This window comes from Telmatherina bonti (genome assembly GCF_933228915.1).
Source record: "Telmatherina bonti genome assembly, chromosome: 3".
In the NCBI taxonomy this organism is placed as follows: Eukaryota; Metazoa; Chordata; class Actinopteri; order Atheriniformes; family Telmatherinidae; genus Telmatherina; species Telmatherina bonti.
In genome coordinates, this window is record NC_136621.1 from 5,576,657 (window position 1) to 5,601,416 (window position 24,760).

At 47.3% G+C, this 24,760-nt stretch overlaps 1 protein-coding gene across 2 annotated transcripts in view; it reads left to right on the forward strand.

Annotated features, from left to right (window-relative positions):
• The window catches only part of LOC306774634 (hexokinase-1), a 33,248-nt gene extending 9,182 nt beyond the window's left edge, over positions 1–24,066 (forward strand). The window contains exons 3-19 of one of the 2 annotated variants that reach the window (XM_079264770.1): positions 4,692–4,840; positions 11,281–11,400; positions 11,494–11,589; positions 11,680–11,779; positions 12,386–12,569; positions 12,776–12,931; positions 13,021–13,254; positions 14,298–14,602; positions 15,071–15,219; positions 15,440–15,559; positions 16,695–16,790; positions 19,176–19,187; positions 20,915–21,014; positions 21,102–21,285; positions 21,371–21,526; positions 22,867–23,100; positions 23,656–24,066. In XM_079264770.1, the coding sequence (XP_079120896.1) occupies positions 4,692–4,840; positions 11,281–11,400; positions 11,494–11,589; positions 11,680–11,779; positions 12,386–12,569; positions 12,776–12,931; positions 13,021–13,254; positions 14,298–14,602; positions 15,071–15,219; positions 15,440–15,559; positions 16,695–16,790; positions 19,176–19,187; positions 20,915–21,014; positions 21,102–21,285; positions 21,371–21,526; positions 22,867–23,100; positions 23,656–23,806 (2,546 nt within the window). In that variant the 3' untranslated portion in view covers positions 23,807–24,066. The remainder of the gene's footprint in view (positions 1–4,691; positions 4,841–11,280; positions 11,401–11,493; positions 11,590–11,679; positions 11,780–12,385; positions 12,570–12,775; positions 12,932–13,020; positions 13,255–14,297; positions 14,603–15,070; positions 15,220–15,439; positions 15,560–16,694; positions 16,791–19,175; positions 19,188–20,914; positions 21,015–21,101; positions 21,286–21,370; positions 21,527–22,866; positions 23,101–23,655) is intronic. The other variant, XM_079264771.1, reaches the window with a different exon arrangement.
• Positions 24,067–24,760: the final 694 nt, after the last annotated feature.

Here is a 24,760-nt window from a genome sequence, read left to right on the forward strand (position 1 = left end):
TGTAGGGAAGGAGGTTGTTGTGTTGGGAAGAAGGTTGGTCTGTAGGGAAGGAGGTTGTTGTGTTGGGAAGAAGGTTGGTTTGTAGGGAAGGAGGTTGTTGTGTTGGGAAGAAGGTTGGTTTGTAGGGAAGGAGGTTGTTGTGTTGGGAAGGAGGTTGTTGTGTTGGGATGGAGGTTGTTGTGTTGGGAAGGAGGTTGTTGTGTTGGGATGGAGGTTGTTGTGTTGGGATGGAGGTTGTTGTGCTGGGATGGAGGTTGTTGTGTTGGGATGGAGGTTGTTGTGTTGGGAAGGAGGTTGTTGTGTTGGGATGGAGGTTGTTGTGTTGGGAAGGAGGTTGTTGTGTTGGGAAGAAGGTTGGCTTGTTAGGAAGGAGGTGGTTGTGTTGGGATGGAGGTTGTTGTGTTGGGATGGAGGTTGTTGTGTTGGGAAGGAGGTTGTTGTGTTGGGAAGAAGGTTGGCTTGTTAGGAAGGAGGTGGTTGTGTTGGGAAGAAGGTTAGTTCTTTGGTAAGGAGGTTGGTTTGTTGAGGAGGAGTTTGTTTTGTTGGGAATTAGGTTGGTTTGTTGGGAAGGAGGTTGTTGTGTTGGGAAGAAGGTTGGTTTGTAGGGAATGAGGTTGTGTTGGGATGGAGGTTGTTGTGTTGGGATCGAGGTTGTTGTGTTGGGAAGGAGGTTGTTGTGTTGGGAAGGATGATGTTTTTTTAGGAAAGAGGCTGTTTTGTTGGAAAGGAGGTTGTTGTGTTGGGAATGAGGTTGGCTTGTTGGAAAGGAGGTTGTTGTTTTGGCAGTGAGGTTGGTTTGTTGGGAAGGAGGTTGTTGTGTTGGGAATGAGGTTATTGTGTTGGGAAGGAGGTGTTTGTGTTGGGAAGAAGATTGGTTTGTAGGGAATGAGGTTGTTGTGTTTGGAAGGAGGCTGTTGTGTTGGGAATGAGGTTGTTGTGTTGGGAAGGAGGTGTTTGTGTTGGGAAGAAGATTGGGTTGTAGGGAATGAGGTTGGTTGGTTGGGAAGGATGTTGTTGTGTTGGGAATTAGGTTGGTTTGTTTGGAAGGAGGCTGTTGTGTTGGGAAGAAGGCTCACTTGTTGGGAAGGAGGTTGTTGTGTTGGAAAGAACATTGATTTGTAGGGAATGAGGATGGTTGGTTGGGAAGGAGGTTGTTGTTTTGGCAGGGAGGTTGGTTTGTTGGCAAAGAGGTTGTTGTGTTGGGAAGAAGGTTGGTTTGTTGAGGAGGGTGATGGTTTTTTTTTAGGAAAGAGGTTGTTTTGTTGGAAAGAAGGTTGTTGTGTTGGGAATGAGGTTGGTTTGTTGGGAAGGAGGTTGTTGTGTTGGGAAGAAGGTTGGTTTGTAGGGAAGGAGGTTGTTGTGTTGGGAAGAAGGTTGGTTTGTAGGGAAGGAGGTTGTTGTGTTGGGAAGAAGGTTGGTTTGTAGGGAAGGAGGTTGTTGTGTTGGGAAGAAGGTTGGTTTGTAGGGAAGGAGGTTGTTGTGTTGGGAAGGAGGTTGTTGTGTTTGGAAGGAGGTTGTTGTGTTGGGAAAGAGATTGTTGTGTTATTATAGAAGGTTGGTTTGTGGGGAATGAGGTTGTTGTGTTTGGAAAGAGGTTGTTGTGTTGGGAATGAGGTTGTTGTGATTGGAAGGAGGTTGTTGTGTTGGGAAGAAGATTGGTTTGTAGGGAAGGAGGTTGTTGTGTTGGGAAGAAGGTTGGTTTGTAGGGAAGGAGGTTGTTGTGTTGGGAAGAAGGTTGGTTTGTAGGGAAGGAGGTTGTTGTGTTGGGAAGGAGGTTGTGTTGGGAAGAAGGTTGGTTTGTAGGGAATGAGGTTGTTGTGTTGGGAAGAAGGTTGGTTTGTAGGGAATGAGGTTGTGTTGGGATGGAGGTTGTTGTGTTGGGATGGAGGTTGTTGTGTTGGGAAGGAGGTTGTTGTGTTGAGAAGGGTGATGGTTTTTTTTTAGGAAAGAGATTGTTCTGTTGGAAAGGGAGGCCGGTTTGTTGGGAATGAGGTTGGTTTGTTGGAAAGGAGGTTGTTGTTTTGGCAGGGAGGTTGGTTTGTTGGGAAGGAGGTTGTTGTGTTGGAAATGAGGTTGTTGTGTTGGGAAAGTGATTGTTGTGTTAAGAAGGTTGGTTTGTGGGGAATGAGGTTGTTGTGTTGGGAATGAGGTTGTTGTGTTGGGGATGAGCTTGTTGTGTTTGGAATCAGGTTGTTGTGTTGGGAAGGAGGTTGTTGTGTTGAGAAGAAGATTGGTTTGTAGGGAAGGGTGTTGTTGTGTTGGGGATGAGGTTGTTGTGTTTGGAAGGAGGTTGTTGTGTTGGGAATGAGGTTGTTGTGTTGGGAAGGAGGTTGTTGTGTTAAGAAGAAGGTTGGTTTGTAGGGAATGCGGTTGGTTTGTTGGGAAGGATGTTGAGTCGGAAAGGAGGCTGTTGTGTTGGGAAGAAGGCTCACTTGTTGGGAAGGAGGTTGTTGTGTTGGAAAGAACATTGATTTGAAGGGAATGAGGTTGGTTTGTTGGAAAGGAGGTTGTTGTTTTGGCAGGGAGGTTGGTTTGTTGGCAAGGAGGTTGTTGTGTTGGGACGGAAGTTGTTGTGTTGAGAAGGGTGATGGGTTTTTTTAGGAAAGAGGTTGTTTTGTTGGAAAGGAGGTTGTTGTGTTGGGAATGAGGTTGGTTTGTTTGGATGGAGGTTGTTGTGTTGGGAATGAGGTTGTTGTGTTGGGAAAGAGGTTGTTGTGATATTGAGAAGGTTGGTTTGTGGGGAATGAGGTTGTTGTGTTGGGAAGGAGGTTGTTGTGTTGGGAAGAAGGTTGGTTTGTTGTGAAGGAGGTTGTTGTGTTGGAAAGAAGGTTGGTTTGTAGGGAATGAGGTTGTTGTGTTGGGAAGAAGGTTGATTTGTTGTGAAGGAGGTTGTTGTGTTGGAAAGAAGATTGGTTTGTAGGGAATGAGGTTGTTGTGTTGGGAAGGAGGTTGTGTTGGGAAGAAGGTTGGTTTGTAGGGAATGAGGTTGTTGTGTTGGGAAGAAGGTTGGTTTGTAGGGAATGAGGTTGGTTTGTTGGGAAGGAGGTTGTTGTGTTGGGAAGGAGGTTGTTGTGTTGGGAAGGAGGTTGTTGTGCTGGGAAGGTGGCTGTTGTGTTGAGAATGTGGTTGGTTTGTAGGGAATGAGGTTGTTGTGTTGGGAAGGTGGTTGTTGTTTTGGGAAGAAGGTTGGTTTGTAGGGAAGGAGGTTGTTGTGTTGGGAAGGAGGTTGGTTTGTAGGGAAGGAGGTTGTTGTTTTGGGAAGAAGGTTGGCTTGTTGTGAAGGAGGTTGTTGTGTTGGGAAGGTGCTTGTTGTGTTGGGAAGAAGGTTGGTTAGTAGGGAATGAGGTTGGTTTGTTGGGAATGAGGTTGTTTTGCTGGGAAGGTGGCTGTTGTGTTTAGAATGTGGTTGGTTTGTAGGGAATGAGGATGTTGTGTTGGGAAAGAGGTTGTTGTGTTGGGAAGAAGGTTGGTTTGTAGGGAAGGAGGTTGTTGTGTTGGGAAAGAGGTTGTTGTGTTGGGAAGAAGGTTGGTTTGTAGGGAAGGAGGTTGTTGTGTTGGGAAGAAGGTTGGTTTGTAGGGAAGGAGGTTGTTGTTTTGGGAAGAAGGTTGGCTTGTTGTGAAGGAGGTTGTTGTGTTGGGAAGGTGCTTGTTGTGTTGGGAAGAAGGTTGGTTAGGAGGGAATGAGGTTGGTTTGTTGGGAATGAGGTTGTTGTGTTGGGAAGGAGGTTGTTGTGTTGAGAAGGATGATGTTTTTTTTTTAGGAAAGAGATTGTGTTGTTGGAAAGGGAGGTTGGTTTGTTGGGAATGAGGTTGGTTTGTTGGAAAGGAGGTTGGTTTGTTGGAAATGATGTTGTTGTGTTGGGAAAGTGATTGTTGTGTTAAGAAGGTTGGTTTGTAGGGAATGAGGCTGTTGTCTTGGGAAGAAGGTGGTTGTTGTTTTGGGAAGAAGGGTGGTTTGTAGGGAATGAGGCTGTTGTCTTGGGAAGAAGGTGGTTGTTGTGTTGGGAAGAAGGTTGGTATTTAGGGAAATAGGTTGTGTTGGGAAGGTGGTTGTTGTGTCATATGACAGCACATCTAACCCTCTGTAGATGATTCAGCTTAAGAGAAGTGTTCTGTTTAAAGATAAACCTGAAAGTTTAAAATAGGGCTACATGATTATAGTTGGTTTTAAGTTAATTAGATAAGTGTGATATTACAAAAAAGCTTCGCTCGCTGAAGGATTGATTTACAACTGGACTCGTTTCCTGGAACAACACTGGACCTCAGCGTCTGCTCACGGTTCAGATAAAAGCCTTGTAGAGATGCAGCTGATGCACCTGCTTTAATGAAATAAACTTTGACTTCTCTGCATGTCCTTTTTCTTCCTAATTGTACTTGACACCAGTTCATCAGCAGCCATGATCTTAATCCACACGGGTGTTCAGCACCGATGTCGGTGCTGATGTAAACACAGATAACTACTGATGACTTTTCTGTGCCATTACTCCTCATGTTGCACAGTGTGAGCTGTGACAGTCTTCACTGTTTTAGATTCATGGCACAGACAGAATCTCAGCCTCATGTTTGGGTTTAGTTCACTAAATGAGCTGATGGCACCATCAGTGGAGAAGTGCGTGTCTTTTCTCTGCATCGCAGGTGATATTTCAGCGTTTTGTGATCATTCATCTGTAACTTCCTTCTTAACTCGACAGAAAAGGGAGACTTCATCGCTCTGGATCTGGGGGGCTCAAACTTTCGAATCTTGCGTGTCAAAGTGACCCAAGACAAGAAGCAACCGGTTCAGATGGAGAGCCAGGTCTACGAGACCCCAGACGACATCATCCATGGGAGCGGGTCACAGGTGAGCACAAATATCATCTGATTTTTGTTCAACTTCATATTAATTATATTATATTTCAATGAATGTATATTCATTTTACACAAAAACAAAAACACTAAATAAAACCTCCAACACAGAATGATCTGATCAACTTCAACAAATTAGAAAGCCTCAAATTTAAGTATTTAGTTGGTTTTAAAAAAGCCCAATAAATGCAGAGACATGATCAGTATTCATTGCAGTTGAGGCAAAAACCTCCTGGACACGGAGGAGCCGACATGTTTGAGAAGCCAATTGTCAGAAGCATCATAAATTCCACTTTACAGGAAAGAGTTTGTGGAACAACTGAACAGTGGATAAGTTAAACCAGGGATCCCCAATCCTGGTCCTCAAGGACCGGTGTCCTGCAGGTTTTCCAAGTGTCCCACTGCAACACACCTGATTCAAATCAATGTGTATTTAGCAGACATGTTTAGAGCTTGTCTGAGTCTGAGTCACTGTGGGACGGAAAAGAGTCGTCTGTCTCGACACTGTGGGACGGAAACGAGTCGTCTGTCTCGTCACTGTGGGACGGAAACGAGTCGTCTGTCTCGTCACTGTGGGACGGAAACGAGTCGTCTGTCTCGACACTGTGGGACGGAAAAGAGTCGTCTGTCTCGACACTGTGGGACGGAAAAGAGTCGTCTGTCTCGTCACTGTGGGACGGAAACGAGTCGTCTGTCTCGACACTGTGGGACGGAAAAGAGTCGTCTGTCTCGACACTGTGGGACGGAAACGAGTCGTCTGTCTCGTCACTGTGGGACGGAAACGAGTCGTCTGTCTCGTCACTGTGGGACGGAAACGAGTCGTCTGTCTCGACACTGTGGGACGGAAACGAGTCGTCTGTCTCGTCACTGTGGGACGGAAACGAGTCGTCTGTCTCGACACTGTGGGACGGAAACGAGTCGTCTGTCTCGTCACTGTGGGACGGAAAAGAGTCGTCTGTCTCGTCACTGTGGGACGGAAACGAGTCGTCTGTCTCGACACTGTGGGACGGAAACGAGTCGTCTGTCTCGACACTGTGGGACGGAAACGAGTCGTCTGTCTCGACACTGTGGGACGGAAACGAGTCGTCTGTCTCGTCACTGTGGGACGGAAACGAGTCGTCTGTCTCGTCACTGTGGGACGGAAAAGAGTCGTCTGTCTCGACACTGTGGGACGGAAACGAGTCTTCTGTCTCGTCACTGTGGGACGGAAACGAGTCGTCTGTCTCGTCACTGTGGGACGGAAAAGAGTCGTCTGTCTCATCACTGTGGGACGGAAACGAGTCGTCTGTCTCGTCACTGTGGGACGGAAACGAGTCGTCTGTCTCGACACTGTGGGACGGAAACGAGTCTTCTGTCTCGTCACTGTGGGACGGAAACGAGTCGTCTGTCTCGTCACTGTGGGACGGAAACGAGTCGTCTGTCTCGTCACTGTGGGACGGAAACGAGTAGTCTGTCTCGACACTGTGGGACGGAAACGAGTCGTCTGTCTCGACACTGTGGGACGGAAACGAGTCGTCTGTCTCGACACTGTGGGACGGAAACGAGTCGTCTGTCTCGACACTGTGGGACGGAAACGAGTCGTCTGTCTCGTCACTGTGGGACGGAAACGAGTCGTCTGTCTCGTCACTGTGGGACGGAAACGAGTCGTCTGTCTCGACACTGTGGGACGGAAAAGAGTCGTCTGTCTCGTCACTGTGGGACGGAAACGAGTCGTCTGTCTCGTCACTGTGGGACGGAAACGAGTCGTCTGTCTCGACACTGTGGGACAGAAACGAGTCATCTGTCTCGACACTGTGGGACGGAAAAGAGTCGTCTGTCTCGTCACTGTGGGACGGAAACGAGTCGTCTGTCTCGTCACTGTGGGACGGAAACGAGTCGTCTGTCTCGTCACTGTGGGACAGAAACGAGTCGTCTGTCTCGAAACTGTGGGACGGAAACGAGTCGTCTGTCTCGACACTGTGGGACAGAAACGAGTCATCTGTCTCGACACTGTGGGACGGAAAAGAGTCGTCTGTCTCGTCACTGTGGGACGGAAACGAGTCGTCTGTCTCGTCACTGTGGGACGGAAACGAGTCGTCTGTCTCGTCACTGTGGGACAGAAACGAGTCGTCTGTCTCGAAACTGTGGGACGGAAAAGAGTCGTCTGTCTCGTCACTGTGGGACGGAAACGAGTCGTCTGTCTCGACACTGTGGGACGGAAAAGAGTCGTCTGTCTCGTCACTGTGGGACGGAAACGAGTCGTCTGTCTCGTCACTGTGGGACAGAAACGAGTCGTCTGTCTCGTCACTGTGGGACGGAAACGAGTCGTCTGTCTCGACACTGTGGGACGGAAACGAGTCGTCTGTCTCGTCACTGTGGGACGGAAACGAGTCGTCTGTCTCGTCACTGTGGGACGGAAACGAGTCGTCTGTCTCGACACTGTGGGACGGAAACGAGTCGTCTGTCTCGTCACTGTGGGACGGAAATGAGTCGTCTGTCTCGTCACTGTGGGACGGAAACGAGTCGTCTGTCTCGTCACTGTGGGACGGAAACGAGTCGTCTGTCTCGTCACTGTGGGACGGAAACGAGTCGTCTGTCTCGACACTGTGGGACGGAAACGAGTCGTCTGTCTCGTCACTGTGGGACGGAAACGAGTCGTCTGTCTCGTCACTGTGGGACGGAAACGAGTCGTCTGTCTCGTCACTGTGGGACGGAAACGAGTCGTCTGTCTCGTCACTGTGGGACGGAAACGAGTCGTCTGTCTCGACACTGTGGGACGGAAACGAGTCGTCTGTCTCGTCACTGTGGGACGGAAACGAGTCGTCTGTCTCGACACTGTGGGACGGAAACGAGTCGTCTGTCTCGTCACTGTGGGACGGAAACGAGTCGTCTGTCTCGTCACTGTGGGACGGAAACGAGTCGTCTGTCTCGACACTGTGGGACGGAAACGAGTCGTCTGTCTCGTCACTGTGGGACGGAAACGAGTCGTCTGTCTCGTCACTGTGGGACGGAAACGAGTCGTCTGTCGCGACACTGTGGGACGGAAACGAGTCGTCTGTCTCGACACTGTGGGACGGAAACGAGTCGTCTGTCTCGACACTGTGGGACGGAAACGAGTCGTCTGTCTCGTCACTGTGGGACGGAAACGAGTCGTCTGTCTCGACACTGTGGGACGGAAACGAGTCGTCTGTCTCGTCACTGTGGGACGGAAAAGAGTCGTCTGTCTCGTCACTGTGGGACGGAAACGAGTCGTCTGTCTCGACACTGTGGGACGGAAACGAGTCGTCTGTCTCGACACTGTGGGACGGAAACGAGTCTTCTGTCTCGACACTGTGGGACGGAAACGAGTCGTCTGTCTCGTCACTGTGGGACGGAAACGAGTCGTCTGTCTCGTCACTGTGGGACGGAAAAGAGTCGTCTGTCTCGACACTGTGGGACGGAAACGAGTCTTCTGTCTCGTCACTGTGGGACGGAAACGAGTCGTCTGTCTCGTCACTGTGGGACGGAAAAGAGTCGTCTGTCTCATCACTGTGGGACGGAAACGAGTCGTCTGTCTCGTCACTGTGGGACGGAAACGAGTCGTCTGTCTCGACACTGTGGGACAGAAACGAGTCGTCTGTCTCGACACTGTGGGACGGAAAAGAGTCGTCTGTCTCGACACTGTGGGACGGAAACGAGTCTTCTGTCTCGTCACTGTGGGACGGAAACGAGTCGTCTGTCTCGTCACTGTGGGACGGAAACGAGTCGTCTGTCTCGTCACTGTGGGACGGAAACGAGTAGTCTGTCTCGACACTGTGGGACGGAAACGAGTCGTCTGTCTCGACACTGTGGGACGGAAACGAGTCGTCTGTCTCGACACTGTGGGACGGAAACGAGTCGTCTGTCTCGTCACTGTGGGACGGAAACGAGTCGTCTGTCTCGTCACTGTGGGACGGAAACGAGTCGTCTGTCTCGACACTGTGGGACGGAAACGAGTCGTCTGTCTCGTCACTGTGGGACGGAAACGAGTCGTCTGTCTCGTCACTGTGGGACGGAAACGAGTCGTCTGTCTCGACACTGTGGGACGGAAACGAGTCATCTGTCTCGACACTGTGGGACGGAAACGAGTCGTCTGTCTCGTCACTGTGGGACGGAAACGAGTCGTCTGTCTCGACACTGTGGGACGGAAACGAGTCGTCTGTCTCGTCACTGTGGGACGGAAACGAGTCGTCTGTCTCGACACTGTGGGACGGAAACGAGTCGTCTGTCTCGTCACTGTGGGACGGAAACGAGTCGTCTGTCTCGTCACTGTGGGACGGAAACGAGTCGTCTGTCGCGACACTGTGGGACGGAAACGAGTCGTCTGTCTCGACACTGTGGGACGGAAACGAGTCGTCTGTCTCGACACTGTGGGACGGAAACGAGTCGTCTGTCTCGTCACTGTGGGACGGAAACGAGTCGTCTGTCTCGTCACTGTGGGACGGAAAAGAGTCGTCTGTCTCGACACTGTGGGACGGAAACGAGTCTTCTGTCTCGTCACTGTGGGACGGAAACGAGTCGTCTGTCTCGTCACTGTGGGACGGAAAAGAGTCGTCTGTCTCATCACTGTGGGACGGAAACGAGTCGTCTGTCTCGTCACTGTGGGACGGAAACGAGTCGTCTGTCTCGACACTGTGGGACGGAAACGAGTCGTCTGTCTCGTCACTGTGGGACGGAAACGAGTCGTCTGTCTCGACACTGTGGGACGGAAAAGAGTCGTCTGTCTCGACACTGTGGGACGGAAACGAGTCTTCTGTCTCGTCACTGTGGGACGGAAACGAGTCGTCTGTCTCGTCACTGTGGGACGGAAACGCGTCGTCTGTCTCGTCACTGTGGGACGGAAACGAGTAGTCTGTCTCGACACTGTGGGACGGAAACGAGTCGTCTGTCTCGACACTGTGGGACGGAAACGAGTCGTCTGTCTCGACACTGTGGGACGGAAACGAGTCGTCTGTCTCGACACTGTGGGACGGAAACGAGTCGTCTGTCTCGACACTGTGGGACGGAAACGAGTCGTCTGTCTCGACACTGTGGGACGGAAACGAGTCGTCTGTCTCGACACTGTGGGACGGAAAAGAGTCGTCTGTCTCGTCACTGTGGGACGGAAAAGAGTCGTCTGTCTCGTCACTGTGGGACGGAAAAGAGTCGTCTGTTCCGTCACTGTGGGACAGAAACTCTGGCAGCTCGCAGCTACACATTATGTCCTGCTGTTGCTGTTTAGTGGTGAAAAGTTTCATTCCTGCTGTAAAAAACTGCTCGTGTGTTTCCTGGGACTCTGCTTTCGTTTGACATGAATCATGAAGGTCCTGCTGGTTTCCATGGAGATGAAGGTCCTGCAAGTTTCCATGGAGATGAAGTGGATTTATAGTAAAGTATTCTCTCTTCTTATCATAAACTATGTTGGTCTTCACGTCTTTCTGGACCCTCCTGGTGTTTCTAAGATGAATGTGGATCTAAACCTGGAATCTTCTGACTGACATTTGATAGAGGTGTCCATCATCATCATCATCATCATCATCATCATCAGCTGATGGCTTCCTGAGATATTTACCCGGTAACACCTCTATTAAACACCTGGAAACCTGGTCAGCTTGACTCTTCACCTCCTGCTGTGGAACAGTTCCTCATCAGACATGACTTTACTGGTTCCACGATGAACTGAGCTGATTGGTTCCATCTGAATGTAATGTGATTACTTTTAGGAGGAGATAACATTTTTCTGTTCCAGGTAAATTTACTCAGACACAGTAACAGGTCTTGATTCTGATGTTTTGCGGTGACGTTACGTCTTTCTGTAGAGACCAGATTATACATCCAGCTCCACTAGTTGTAAAACTTTTATTATTTTGGGTTTCTTATTTCAGACAGGAGGGAGAGAAAACAATTTTAATGAGGAGGAGATTAAAGTTTAAAAGGAAAAATCCTGTAGTCAACAGTCTCAGAGTAACCTGCTCTATAACGGGGTTAAAGTTGGTTTCCTCGGTCACGCCGAGTGATGCGTGTGACGTCACAACCTGCGCTGACCTCCTCTGAACTGGTAGAGAGCAGCTGGTGTTCGGATGTAACGCGATAACCCAAACATGAGCCGTTGTTTGCAGCTGAGGGACTAGCTCCCATCTCGGATCAGGACAGATGCAGTTTAATGAAACGATGCAGAGACAGCTGGTAGAAAACGTAACGCGATCTGTGAGCAGGTTTGTTAAAGCGTCTCAGCCTGAATGCTTCTGCTGTTTCTTCTGAGAAAAACCTGCTTTTCCAGATCTTCTGGAGCGCTAAAGAAGCCTGAAACTGATCTTTCTCTTCAAAGACGAAGTAAAGTGGTGATTTGTACCACAGCCACTGTCTGAAAGATAAAAGTTTTTTCCTGAGCCAAAGTTAAAGGTTTTAGGTCTGTTTCCTGGGTTTCCTAAAGTCTAAGCATCGGTTGTCTGTCTGCAGCTCTTTGGCCATGTTGCAGAGTGCCTGGGAGACTTCATGGAGAAGCAAAAAATTAAGGATAAAAGGCTCCCTGTAGGATTTACGTTCTCCTTCCCCTGCGCCCAAACCAAGCTGGACGAGGTAAACACTTTTAAAGACTCTGGTGTGAAACGGTGCGAGTTACCAGGAGGAAAGTTTCTGAGCTCTGCTCCAATAAAAATCCTTGTGTTGCAGGCCGTCTTGCTGACGTGGACAAAGAAGTTTAAAGCCAGCGGCGTGGAGGGCATGGACGTTGTGAAGCTTCTGAACAAGGCCATAAAGAAACGCGGGGTGAGCTGTTTTCATGTGCTTTCTCTCTACATGACTGGTGTGATGGCAGCTTGCAGTCTGATTTAGAGAAAGCTGATTCTGTTTTGTCAGGACTACGAGGCTGACATCATGGCGGTGGTGAACGACACCGTCGGTACGATGATGACGTGTGGATTCGATGACCAGCGCTGTGAAGTGGGAATCATTATAGGTGAAAACTAAGAGCTGATTTCATTATTTCGTTTTACTTCCTGCTGCCTTTCCATCGGCTCAACCCGACATTCCGGTCCAGAAACCGCTGCTCGCTGCGTATTTTCTCTTCTTCAGACCTTCTCTGGAAACACCAGGGATGTTTGTGTGTGAAAATCCCAGTAAACGTGCCACGTTCAGACCCAGTTAAATCTCGTCTCTCGGTTCTGATGCTCAGTTTGAACCTCAGCAAGTCGTCTGAGGTTCAACCTGTCTGCACAACCAGATGCATCGAGTTGCTGCCGTGTGATTGGCTGGTTAGATGTTTGCGTTAACAGGAAGTTGAACAGGAGCTGATAAAGAGCACGGTGCAGGAATGTCCATGCTCCAACGTCTTTCCTGTTTTTGAGCACATGCGTTTGTCTCGACAGACAAACTGGAAGTTTCGCCAGTTTTAATTTGAGTAGAAATCAGAATAACTAAATAATCGTTTATTCGTACAGCGAGTACAGAGCAGCATGCGGCGGCACCACAGGTTTTACAGTCCGACCGGCATGGATGAACAGTTTTCCTGCTGCAAAACACACACAACGCAGGACTTGAGTCATGCTACTGTGCATCCTTTCAGGAACGGGAACAAACGCCTGCTACATGGAGGAGCTGCGCCACATTGACCTGGTGGAGGGGGACGAAGGCCGGATGTGCATCAACACTGAGTGGGGGGCCTTTGGGGACGACGGCTCCCTGGAAGACATACGCACAGAGTTTGACCGTGAGATTGACCGAGGCTCCATCAACCCTGGAAAGCAGCTGTAAGACAACAGTTTTTGTTTGGTTTAATCACAGCTGAGAGTTAATGAAGGTGTTTACCAGAGCAAAGCAGAGAAAATCTGATGCCACGGAAAAGATTTACTGTTCCTGATCATTACTGCAAGACACAAACCGGCATCACAGATTCAGAGGCGTGTTGTTGAAAGGGAAGCTGGACGCTCGTCTCCCTCTGTTTCCCTCTGATCAGGTTTGAAAAGATGGCCAGTGGGATGTACATGGGAGAGCTGGTCCGACTCATCCTGGTAAAGATGGCCAAAGAGGGGCTGCTGTTTGAGGGCCGGATAACGCCGGAGCTCCTGACCAAAGGAAAGATCGAGACGAAGCACGTCTCTGCCATCGAGAAGTGAGTGCTGGCATGAACCGAATTTAGATTTCCAGAGGATGTGAGAATGTTTGTACTGAGATGCTCATCCGAGGAAAATTCTGCTTCAGGACTAAAGAAGGGCTAAAAAAGTGCATGGAAATCCTGACGAGGCTGGGCGTGGAGCCTTCAGATGAAGACTGCCTGGCCGTGCAGCATGTCTGCACCATTGTGTCTTTCCGCTCTGCAAACCTCATCTCTGCCACTCTGGGAGCCATCCTCTCCCGCCTAAAGGAGAACAAAGGAGTCGCGCGACTTCGCACCACGGTGGGCATCGATGGATCCCTCTACAAGATGCACCCTCAGTGAGTAACAGACGGGAGGTGGGGGACACATTTATGGGTGCAGATTTGTGACAAGTTGCTTTGTCATTTTATGCTTTTTTATTTATCTAATTTATTTTTTTAAATGTATTTACTACTTTTTTATTTGTATGTATTAATTATTATTCATTTATTTCATTTAGTTTTTTTCTTCTATATTTTTTTAAATATATTTGGATGTAAGTTCAGGCATGAAAGGCTTAACATGCAAAGACGAGCCAAAGACTATGATGATGTTGTCATATTATATAATTTAATACTATATATAGTCTTATAATATAATATTATAAAACTAGATTATTGTTTGGCCACCTGGGACACCCCCCCCCCCCCCCCCCCCCCCCTGCATAAAATGACAAGATATCTTGATTAACAATAAATTTAGATAAAAAATTGTATTATCTATAAAAAGCTGATTTTATTTAGTTTTTGTCCTTAAAATGAACTTTTTTGCTCCGGATCAAATGAAGGTATTTTGACTCAGACCCACTTTCTGTCAATCTTTCCACCAATCAGAGAGCCTAAATTAACGGTAATGTCCAATCAGGAGCAGCTACAGATCAACAAATGAGCTGAAAAGCAGAAAAATTGATCCATTCATTTTACATGATATTTGTCTGATAATCGGACAGCTGAGGCTGAAAGCATCAAGTCTGCAGGCTGACTTGGGTTAAAGTTCTGCTTGCGGCCCCAGAAAGATTCAGGTGGGCCCCGTCTGCAGGCCTCTAAAACCAAAGCAGAGAAATCCAGAATTTTTATCAGTTCAATAAATGATTCTTCTGGATCTGACGTGAAATAACGGGTTACTTTAGATCCGATATCTAGGTGATGTTTGATTATAATTCTGGATTGATTGACGGCTTCTTTAACTGCTCCGAGGTACAAATGACTGATTATATCAACAAAATCAATGTGTTAGATGATTATAGATTCATTATGTGATTAAAGGTCTTCAGATGTGATATGACAGCAGGGAACACCAGAAACATGATGCCGTCTCATGAAACCTTCTGCTTTCTGAACAGGTACGCCCGTCGCCTCCATAAGACGGTGCGGCGCCTGGTTCCAGACTCAGATGTTCGCTTCCTGCTGTCTGAAAGCGGGAGTGGGAAAGGTGCTGCCATGGTGACGGCGGTAGCGTACCGGCTGACAGAACAAGCGCGTCAGATCCAGCAGACGTTGGCAGAATTCAGGCTGAGCAAAACGCAGCTGTTGGAGGTGAAGAAAAGGATGAGAGCTGAAATTGAAAGAGGCCTGAAGAAGGACTCTCACCATGAAGCTACGGTCAAAATGCTGCCCACTTTTGTTCGAAGTACACCAGATGGAACAGGTGAGGAAATAAACAGCACCTAAACATTCACCTTCATCACTTACATGCTCAATGTCACAAATAATACAGAAGCTTTCCACACAACTGACATGATCACTACGTTTGCTCATCCAGGGTGTTGTCAGGTAAGAATATAACCTAAATCTGCATGAAGGTTTTCAAAAATCACTGCTGCGTTACTCCCATGTTGCCGGCAAAGCAAATCCACGTGCATGGATAAAATCATACCCTGTCCTGAAACAAATCAATTTGAACAGATTAGCAGCAGATTAACAGGCAGAGGTACTTTAAAGTCCCTCAAAGACACACAGCGTTTTGGTCATGTGTGTGGCATACAATCAGCAACACTTCAGGATAAAGATGATCCAGGGTTTACAGGGTTTTTGCTATTTCTTAACATAAATAAGGAAGAAATGGCTGTAAAATGAGAAATATCAGATAAACTCTGCAATTATTCCTTTCCAACAGAAAATGGAGACTTCCTGGCTCTGGACCTCGGAGGGACAAACTTCCGTGTGCTTCTGGTGAAGATTCGCAGTGGGAAGAGACGATCAGTAGAGATGCATAACAAAATCTATGCCATTCCAATAGAAGTCATGCAGGGCACAGGAGAGGAGGTAGCTGGTTTCCAACTTTATTGTCCTCTTTAAGCAGAACAACACCTCTCAGGGTCAGATTTATTCCACACTTATAAACAGATTTATTCTGTTCAGTTCATGCAGCTGCAGCGATTATTATTTATCTGAATATCTGCCAGTTGCTAGTTGTGATGGCTCGACCGAAACAGAATGACTGGGCATGGCAACGTACCAACGCTGTTCTCACGTCTCTTTCCAGCTTTTTGACCACATCGTTCACTGCATCTCGGACTTTCTGGACTACATGGGGATGAAAAGCGCTCGACTGCCTCTGGGATTCACCTTCTCCTTCCCCTGTCATCAGACCAGTCTGGACGCAGTAAGTTCCACACCACTTCCCACCAGTACCACACCAGTTTTCTCAAACTCCTATGTACCAGTTCTACACCAGTTCCCTCCACTTCCCACCAGTTTTCTCAAACCTCTACATACCAGTTCCACACCAGTTCCCTCCACTTCCCACCAGTTACACACCAGTTTTCTCAAACTCCTATGTACCAGTTCCACACCAGTTCCCTCCACTTCCCACCAGTTACACACCAGTTCTTTGCAGCTCCCACCAGTTCCACACTTCTCCCCCTAGTTTCTACCAGTTCATACCAGTTCCATACTACTTCCATCTAGTTCTTACCAGTTCCATACTACTTCCATCTAGTTCCTACCAGTTCCACACCAGTTCCCTCCAGCTCCCACCAGTTCCTACCAGTTCCCTCCAACTCCTACCAGTTTTACACCAGTTCCCCCCAGCTCCCACCAGTTCCACACTTCTTCCCCCTAGTTCTTGCTAGTCCCAAACTAGTACCTTCCAACTTCTACCAGTTCCACACCAGTTCCTTCCAGATCCCACCAGTTCTTACCAGTTCCAGACCAGTTCTACACCACTTCCCCCTAGTTCCTGCCAGTTCCTACCAGTTCCACACTACCTCGCTCTAGTTCCGACCAGTTCCACACTAGTTGCCTCTAGTTCCTACCAGTTCCACACCAGTTCCCTTCAGCTCCCACCAGTTCCCTCTGGTTCCCTCCAGCTCCCACCAGTTCCCTCTAAGGCCACGCCTCCAGTCGGACTGAGCCAGATCCAGGCCTGGTTTTGTGGGCGGAGCTTATTGGAAGCAGGAAGTGTGACCAGGCTTGTTAGTAATGAGAAGGAATAAAAACATGAAGCCTTTCTCTCGGGTCGTTTTTCAGATTGTAGCTGTGAAGCGAACCGCTGTTTCGCTACCTTTACACAGATTTGCTCATTTTTAAGACATCTGCATTATTTGGGTTTTGTCTTTGGTCTCTGGTGCAGAATTTAGTCGACCCTCTCACAACCCTACATCCTCTATTTGGTTTGGTTGTTTTTATTTTTACATCCATCTTTTCATTTTCCGTCCATCAGGGAACTTGAGCTATCTTTACGCTAGCTTTCTCCTCCTCCATCGCTGCATTCAAACACAGCTTCCTGTACTCTGCAGGGCATCCTGGTGACCTGGACAAAGGGCTTTAAGGCAACAGACTGTGAGGGAGAAGATGTGGTGGAGCTTCTCCGGGATGCAATCAAGAGGAAAGAGGTAACCGCAGAGGACCCATCAATATTTCTGTCAATCACGAGTTTAGCAATGCTTTTATTAAAGCAGCTGTTAAAGAGTTGATGGCAAATTTTCCACCATTTACAGGAACAAATGATGCAAAAATGGTGGTCAGAGAACCAAGTTCTCTGTAAGTTTAACAAAAACATATCTTATTAATCCGTGTACAACCTCTATTCCAGGCATGTTGGGACTCTAAATGTAAATAAAAACAGAACTCAATGATTTCCAAATCTCATCAGCCCATATTTTATTAGCAATAGAACCTAAACATCTGTTGAAATTGAGACATTTCATGGAATATATGAGCTGATTCAGCAACACAACTGTAAAAAGTTGGAACAGGAGCAACAAAAGGCTGAAAAAGTAACACACTGAGTGTATGACAAAGTAATTATATTAAACAGCAACAAGTCAGTAACATGACTGGTTATTAAAGGAACATTTCAGAGAGGCAGAGTCTCTCAGATGAAATGATGGACTCAGCTTCACCAATCTGAGACAAACTGGGTCTGAAAATTATGGAACATTTTAAACAATTAAAAATGTTTTACATCGTAAAATCCTGAAAACTTTGAAGATCTCACCTGCTACAGTGTAGAAGAAGAAGGAATCTGCACGGGTAAAACGGGGTACATACCACAGACTGTATATGAAAGATGGACGGAGCCTCCGGCGGTTAAAAGTGAAGCCTATGCAGAAGTGTATAAAACTGCTGTTCCCCCTTCATCCACTAGGGGCTGCAAAACAGAGCAAATCCCCATAGACTCCCATGTTAAAAAGACCAACTTCACAGCAGGAATAAACATGATTACAGTAGAAATAAACATGTTTACAACAGGAATAAACATGTTTACAGCAGGAATAAACATGTTTACAGCAGAAATAAACATGTTTACAGCCTGGTTCAAAAATCCATTTTAGGTTTAATAGGTTAGGTTTACCTTCATGACAACTGTGAGGGGAGTGAATTTTTTTCTAACTTGCCCGTTTAAAAGTTATTTAATCTCAAAATTCGGCATATTTGGGGGTGTGTCCTTTTGATTGACAGGCACCCAATCTCCTGCTTCAAGTAAGAAGAACGTAGAACAACCGCGGTTTTTAACTGGTTAACAACATGACTTAGCTTTAGCCCGCTAACCTCCGTTAGCTGGTTATTTCCCGTTATCTCCAGGTTAGCTCGGTTAGCTCTTAGCTACAGAAAGCTCGGAGTACGCTCGATGTCAGTCATCCACCATGACATTCACAGCCCCCCTCTCAGCTCCACCTCTTTGCCCATATTTGTATTTTCTGGGTGAGACGACGCGCATGACCCTGCCAAGATGGCGATGGTAGGAACCGCCCACCGAGCTTCAATTCAGCTCTTCAGAAACCTCCGGGTGACGTCACGGAGGCTCCGTCCATCTTTTTATATAGAGTCTGTGGTACATACACTGCATTAAAAACAGACATGATCTTCTCCTGGGAATCACTGCATGGACTTGGGAAGATTCCAGAAAACACTGTCTACACAGATTTACCCTGAAATCCCTAAATGCAGGTTCAAGCTCCATCATATGTGAAGAGGATCCAGAAACACGCCGTCTCCTCTGGACCAAAGCTCATTTAAAATGTTCTGAGTGGAAACCTGGATGAAGACGTGGAAATGTTTGTGGACAGCATGGACGGCGTGTCCTGCAGAATGGAGGGAATTATCAGCCTGCATCTCTGATGGGATGGCGTTGCATTAGTGCCGATGGTCTCCTCACTTTCCAGATGTTTATAGTCATCTGTTAATATCACCCTGTAACTACTTTTTACACGTGCTAACAGTTGCTAACACCTTTAAATATCACCCTGGGACGACTTTTCATTCATGCTAACAGCTGCTAATAATATTAAACACACTCTGGAACTAGTTTACTCATGCTAACAGCTGCTAATAATATTAAACATTACCCTGGAACTAGTTTACTCATGCTAACAGCTGCTAATAATGCTAAACATCACTCTGGAACTACTTTTTACACATGCTAACAGCTGCAAACAATGCTAAACAATCAGCTAATATTATATATATGATACGAAAATATACACCAAATTTTCTCTGTTTTAACATGATATGTTGTTAATGTTCTACTGGGAATAAAAATGGCTGTGTGATATTTGCCAATCTTTTTGTTTATATTTACATTTTTAAAAAATCATTCCGGTTTTTGCGGAATTGCGGTTGTACGTTGCTATTTCCCCTAAATTTACTTCCACTGCACTGTTGTTTACAAACACAACAATGTAGATCATCATCTGTAGCTCTTTTTCATCAATCCTATCCATGTCATGTTCATGTTTTACCCTTCAGGGTTTCATATGTTGATTTCACCCTTGTAGATGGAGGACCCAGTAAGTACTAAGTGAAAGTAAATCGTTTGCTGGCAGGTAAAGCGGTGCAGGACTGGTCTGGAGCAGTGTGTGCTTATTGTTGTAAAAGCATGTAGTGACACCTGAAGATGGCCGATCCCGAACGCAGCAGCTCTCTGGAAAAGCCTGTGTATTTTAGTGTGCCGTCTGTCCAGGAATGCGAGTGGACTGCATTGTGCTCAGAGTGGAATTTAAGCAGTTACTATAGGCCTGATATTAATCCTGAGGATGCATCTTAATAATCTGGCCTTAACATTGTTTACAGTGAACTTTCACCTGGTAAGTTAAAAATATGGATATCTCTGATGAAGACTTACATGTTTGGTTACAGCAGTGTTTCTCAGTTCCAGTCCTCAGGCCCCCTGCCCCGCATGTTTTAGACATGATCCCTCTCCAAAGCTCCTGAGTGGAATTATTGAACTTCCTCATCACATTCTTTGCAGCCTGTTAACGAGCCTTTGTTTCATTCAGGTGTGTTATAGTAGGGTTGCCTATAAAACATGCAGGGCAGGGGGCCTGAGGACCGGAACTGAGAAACATTAGGTTACAGTAATCTGATTACAGAGATGAACACAGCTCTGTATCTACAGCTATAACTGAAGTACGCTCAGAAATGGGATGATGTGTTCTGCAGACTGACATCAACAGTTCTACATGTAGGACAAGTGGATTTAGGGATTGTGGCATTTATCATTAAAAAATCAGAAGTTTACACACATTCACCACATTCAGGTGTGTTTACTTCACAGACGCCATGGTAACAAGCCTGTCAGGACGTTTATTTCACACATAGCGCCATACACTTATTTAGGATCCAAGTTTTCCTGTTTTACAACATTGTTGAAGTCACCTGGAGGCAGAGCGGAGCATGCCCTTGAAAGCCATGGTTTGCTATTTCTGCTTTTTTTACATAAAAACTGCATGTGGAAGCTGAACCGTTAACCCCAGCCAGCCTGCAGACATGATGTTTTCATGCAGACGTGACGTTTCCGTGCAGACGTGACGTTTCCGTGCAGACGTGACGTTTCCGTGCAGACGTGACCTTTCCGTGCAGACGTGACCTTTCCGTGCAGACGTGACGTCTCCGTGCAGACGTGACCTTTCCGTGCAGACGTGACCTTTCCGTGCAGACGTGACGTCTCCGTGCAGACGTGACGTTTCCATGCAGCCGTGACGTTTCCGTGCAGACGTGACGTTTCCGTGCAGACGTGACATTTCCGTGCAGATGTGATATTTCTGTGGAGACGAGACGTTTCCATGCAGACATGATGTTTTCAGCCTCAGCTGTCAGATTCTGAGGCTGAAATTATGTAAAATGAATGTATGAATAGATAAAACAGCATAAAGAGCAACCAGGAGTTTGTAGAAATAACACATAGATCAGTAATGACCAAGCCTTTTCTCATCTGCACATCATTCTCTCACGTATGCAACACACACACTACTCACATGATATCAATGTTTACACTTTTTCTTTGTTCACACGTGTGTGTCACCTCAGACTCAGGCTGTTGAAGCAGTTTAAGTTGGAACTTAACAGAATCTAAACTGATCTGAGATGGGAAAAAATCTTGATAATTTAATGGAAATATAAACAGAGTTGTGTGAAATGTGTGTGTGTGTGTGTTTAAGCTTCAGACTAACTGAGCTCATGCTGCAGTGTGTAACTTTGCTTCGTCATGTGACTGTTTTCCTGCTGGTGTTTGCAGGAGTTCGAACTGGATGTGGTTGCCATAGTGAACGATACGGTGGGAACGATGATGACCTGTGCGTATGAGGAACCCACCTGTGAGGTGGGGCTGATTGCAGGTGGGTTCCATGTCCCGGTTTCAGCGAAAGAGATTGGTTCGGAGCTTGTTGCTGAGATTGTGTGTGTGTGGCGGGGTTTCCTCTCAGGGACAGGAAGTAACGCCTGCTACATGGAAGAGATGAGGAACATCGAGATCGTGGAGGGAAATGAAGGCCGGATGTGCGTTAACATGGAGTGGGGGGCCTTTGGAGACAACGGCTGTCTGGACGACATCAGGACGAAGTACGACCAGGCGGTGGACGAGAACTCGCTCAACGAAGGCAAACAAAGGTCAGCAAATGCAGGACAGTCAGTAAAACCAGCTGAAGCTTTTCCCTCTTCTGCGAAGTGATGCTGATCTCCTCTGACGCCTCAGATACGAGAAGATGTGCAGTGGGATGTACTTGGGCGAAATTGTCCGTCAGATTTTAATTGACCTGACCAAGCGAGGCTTCCTGTTCCGAGGCCAGATCTCAGAGACGCTGAAGACCAGAGGCATCTTTGAGACCAAGTTCCTGTCGCAGATAGAGAGGTGAGCGAGTCGATTGGCGGTTTGTACTGACGGCGAGCTTCCTCCAACTCCTCCTGTGTTTGTAGAACTCTGCCTTTCTGTGACGGGGGTCAAAGCTGCCGTTTAAACATCTGAGCTTAAAAAAAACATTAGTAACCTGTCAAAACTTTATTCTGATTCGTTTTCATTGTCACATCATGAGAAACATGAAAAACATCGTAACTTCATATAAAACCTCCTTCAGCACCAAACGGTGGATGTTTTTCACATGATTATTGATCCCCTGTTAAACACCACCGATCCAAACCAAAACCGTGGCTCGATCATCTGGCAGTCAGTCCTCTGTAAGGCCTCCCACACAGAGAATGTGACTTTATTTCCATTTTCTTTGTCTGACGAGGAAATCGGGACATCCAGAGATGTGTAATTTGGACAAAGTACTAATCTGGCTACTTTTACTAGGCGGTGAAAGTATTTGGTTTGACAGTAAATAAGGTGTCGTCGTACCTGGAGAGAACTCTGCATACATGCAAAAACACACAGACAGGCTGCTGTTTGGACCCGTTCCCGGCCAACGCTCCGATCGCCGACCTTCCCGCTGTGAGGATGCCTTTCATCCCCAGTAAGCCCCCGTGTGTGAACAAAACATCCAAATGGTTAAAACCAGTGATTAAATGTGATCCAGCTGGTCTCGGAGTGGACATGGACTGAGACACGCGACCCTGGCGGACTGCGTGGGCTCTCCAGAGGACCCCGGTTTGGGAACCACCGGTTTACTCTTCATCCTGCTAACAGAAACGTATGTTTTCTGTTTTCTTCTGCAGGATTTAAAACGGTTTAAAGCTGATCGGGAAGAAAATGAGATTAATGTGATCTGATGTGAATAAAAGAGATCGGATCAAATAAGCGGTGACACCAGTGATAACTGATCCAGTCCCGAGATCTAAATGATCACGGGTTCGACTTACTCGACCACCTCGCAAATCGCTTCCTTTGCTTTATCTCGGTCGGCACCGTTTCCGATCCCGGATCGGTTTCTCGTGCCAGCTGGGCTGCCGAGCTGCCATTTGTCCCGACAGACATGACGGGTTTTCATACAACTGGTAAATGAACAGAAACCAGCAGCTGCTTGCAGGGAAAAGACTCTGAAATTAAAAAAAAAACATCCTGAGCTAAAAACTGAGATGTATTAAAGGGTTAAACATTCACAGCGGCAGCGCTGACAGAAAAGCAACATGCAGTGAGACACCTAGCAGCCGGGGGGGGGAGCTAATGCTTTAAGCCCACCTTATACTGGTGCAACAGCTGAGAGGTATCCAGTGACTCCGCCTGACCTGTGACCCTCTCTCCCCCCGCGCCAGCGATCGTCTGGCGCTGCTGCAGGTCAGGGCCATCTTGCAGCAGCTGGGACTCGACAGCACCTGCGACGACAGTATTATTGTCAAGGAGGTATGCGGCACGGTGTCCCGCCGCGCTGCTCAGATCTGCGGGGCTGGCATGGCTGCTGTGGTGGACAAGATCCGTGAGAACAGAGGACTGGACCACCTGGACATCACAGTGGGCGTGGATGGGACACTCTACAAGCTGCACCCACAGTAAGAGGCTTCCTCAGATCTTCCCTGAGAACGGTGTGACGACAAGGTGGCAATTCCTGGTCCACAAAGTAAAAGTCCTGCCATGTTTCTGGATCTACCTGTACATTTAGAACAGGTGTTTTCACCAACAGGCTCCTTTACCTGGCAGATAAACTCTGCTCATTAAATTCAGCTGGTTTGGTGACAGGTCGGAACAGCTGCCGGACTTTTACCTTCTGGACCAGGAACTGACACCTCTGTGTGTAAACATGTTCCACTTAACTTGTACCTGGAACGAGGAAAGTCACGTCTTTACAGCAGGAGGTAAAAAAAGTCAAGCTGAGCAGGTTTCCAGGTGTTTAACAGAGGTGTTTCCAGGTAAATATCTGAGGATGATGATGATGATGATGATGATGATGGACTGTCAGAGTCAGGAGAATCCAGGCACCCTAACCCCCTCCCCCCACACACAACCTAACAGCTTGTTGTATGTGGTGTTATTTCCACCAGATGTCTCCTCTCAGCCCTTCATCAGGCTGCTTGGTAACCATGGTTTCCTGATGTCTCTCCCTGCAGCTTCTCTCCGATCTTCCAGCAGACAGTGAAAGAACTCGCCCCCAAGTGCGACGTCAACTTCACGCTGTCAGAGGACGGCAGTGGTAAAGGAGCTGCCCTCATCACCGCTGTGGGCTGCCGCCAGAGGGAGCTGGACGCCCAGCAGCAGTGAGGAGCTCTGCCCCGCTCGCCCGCCTGCTGCTCCACCGTGACCCCCCCCCCACACCCCCACCCCCCCTTGGCAGCCGTGACTCCACCTCTGCTCCACCTGCTCCAGCCGGAGAGACGTGCTGCCTGCACAGAGTCCAAACTAAAGATGCAAATATTTATTTATACTGCCAGATGGTTTATTGTTTCCATGTTTGTACATTTTCCTCATAGCTCTGATATTTTCCTCATCCTCTGATAAACCTGAACTCCATACGTGTGCAATATTTGTGTATTGCTAATTTTATTTTTATATGGAGGGAAAGTTCTAACTGTATTTATATAGCTGAGGCCACTTTTAAACCCAGAGCTCATTAAGGTTTTGCACCACAGATGCAAATAAATGTCTGCACTTTTTATATGAGAGCTACAGCTGCAGCATTTCCTTGTCATTCCCAGATGAAGGATGTCTCCTCAGCAAAGGATGAGACAGGCTCAGAAACCAGCTCCAACAGCGTCGAATGCGAGAGTCACGGCTGTTCAAGTCCTCGTCATTTAATGTGCAACATGCTGCCACCGTGTGCTAAGCTACTAACCCGTTTGTGTGACTGTCAGTGTCTCTCAGATATTCCCGCAGCGCCGCATCCTCCACAGCGACCAGTTAGTCTCTTATTGGTGATTATTGTGGATTATTAAACTTTTTGGTGTCGTGAAGAATCCGACTTTTATTCATTGTATGTGCAATAAATAAATGTTTATGGGGCCCCAGGAAAGGCGGAAAAAGAGCGCTTCTGTGTGTATTTGTGGCTGAGAGTCGTGTGACGAGCTGTAGCTTTCAGTGTCCGAAGCCCTGCGGGGGCTGCATGCCGTGCATCCAAACAGGAGTTCTGGTTTGGTTTACAACATATAAACTGATCTGTCATCAACACCGTTAAAAAAAGAAAGTTAAACTCATTAAATTATATTTTGATGTGGAGTA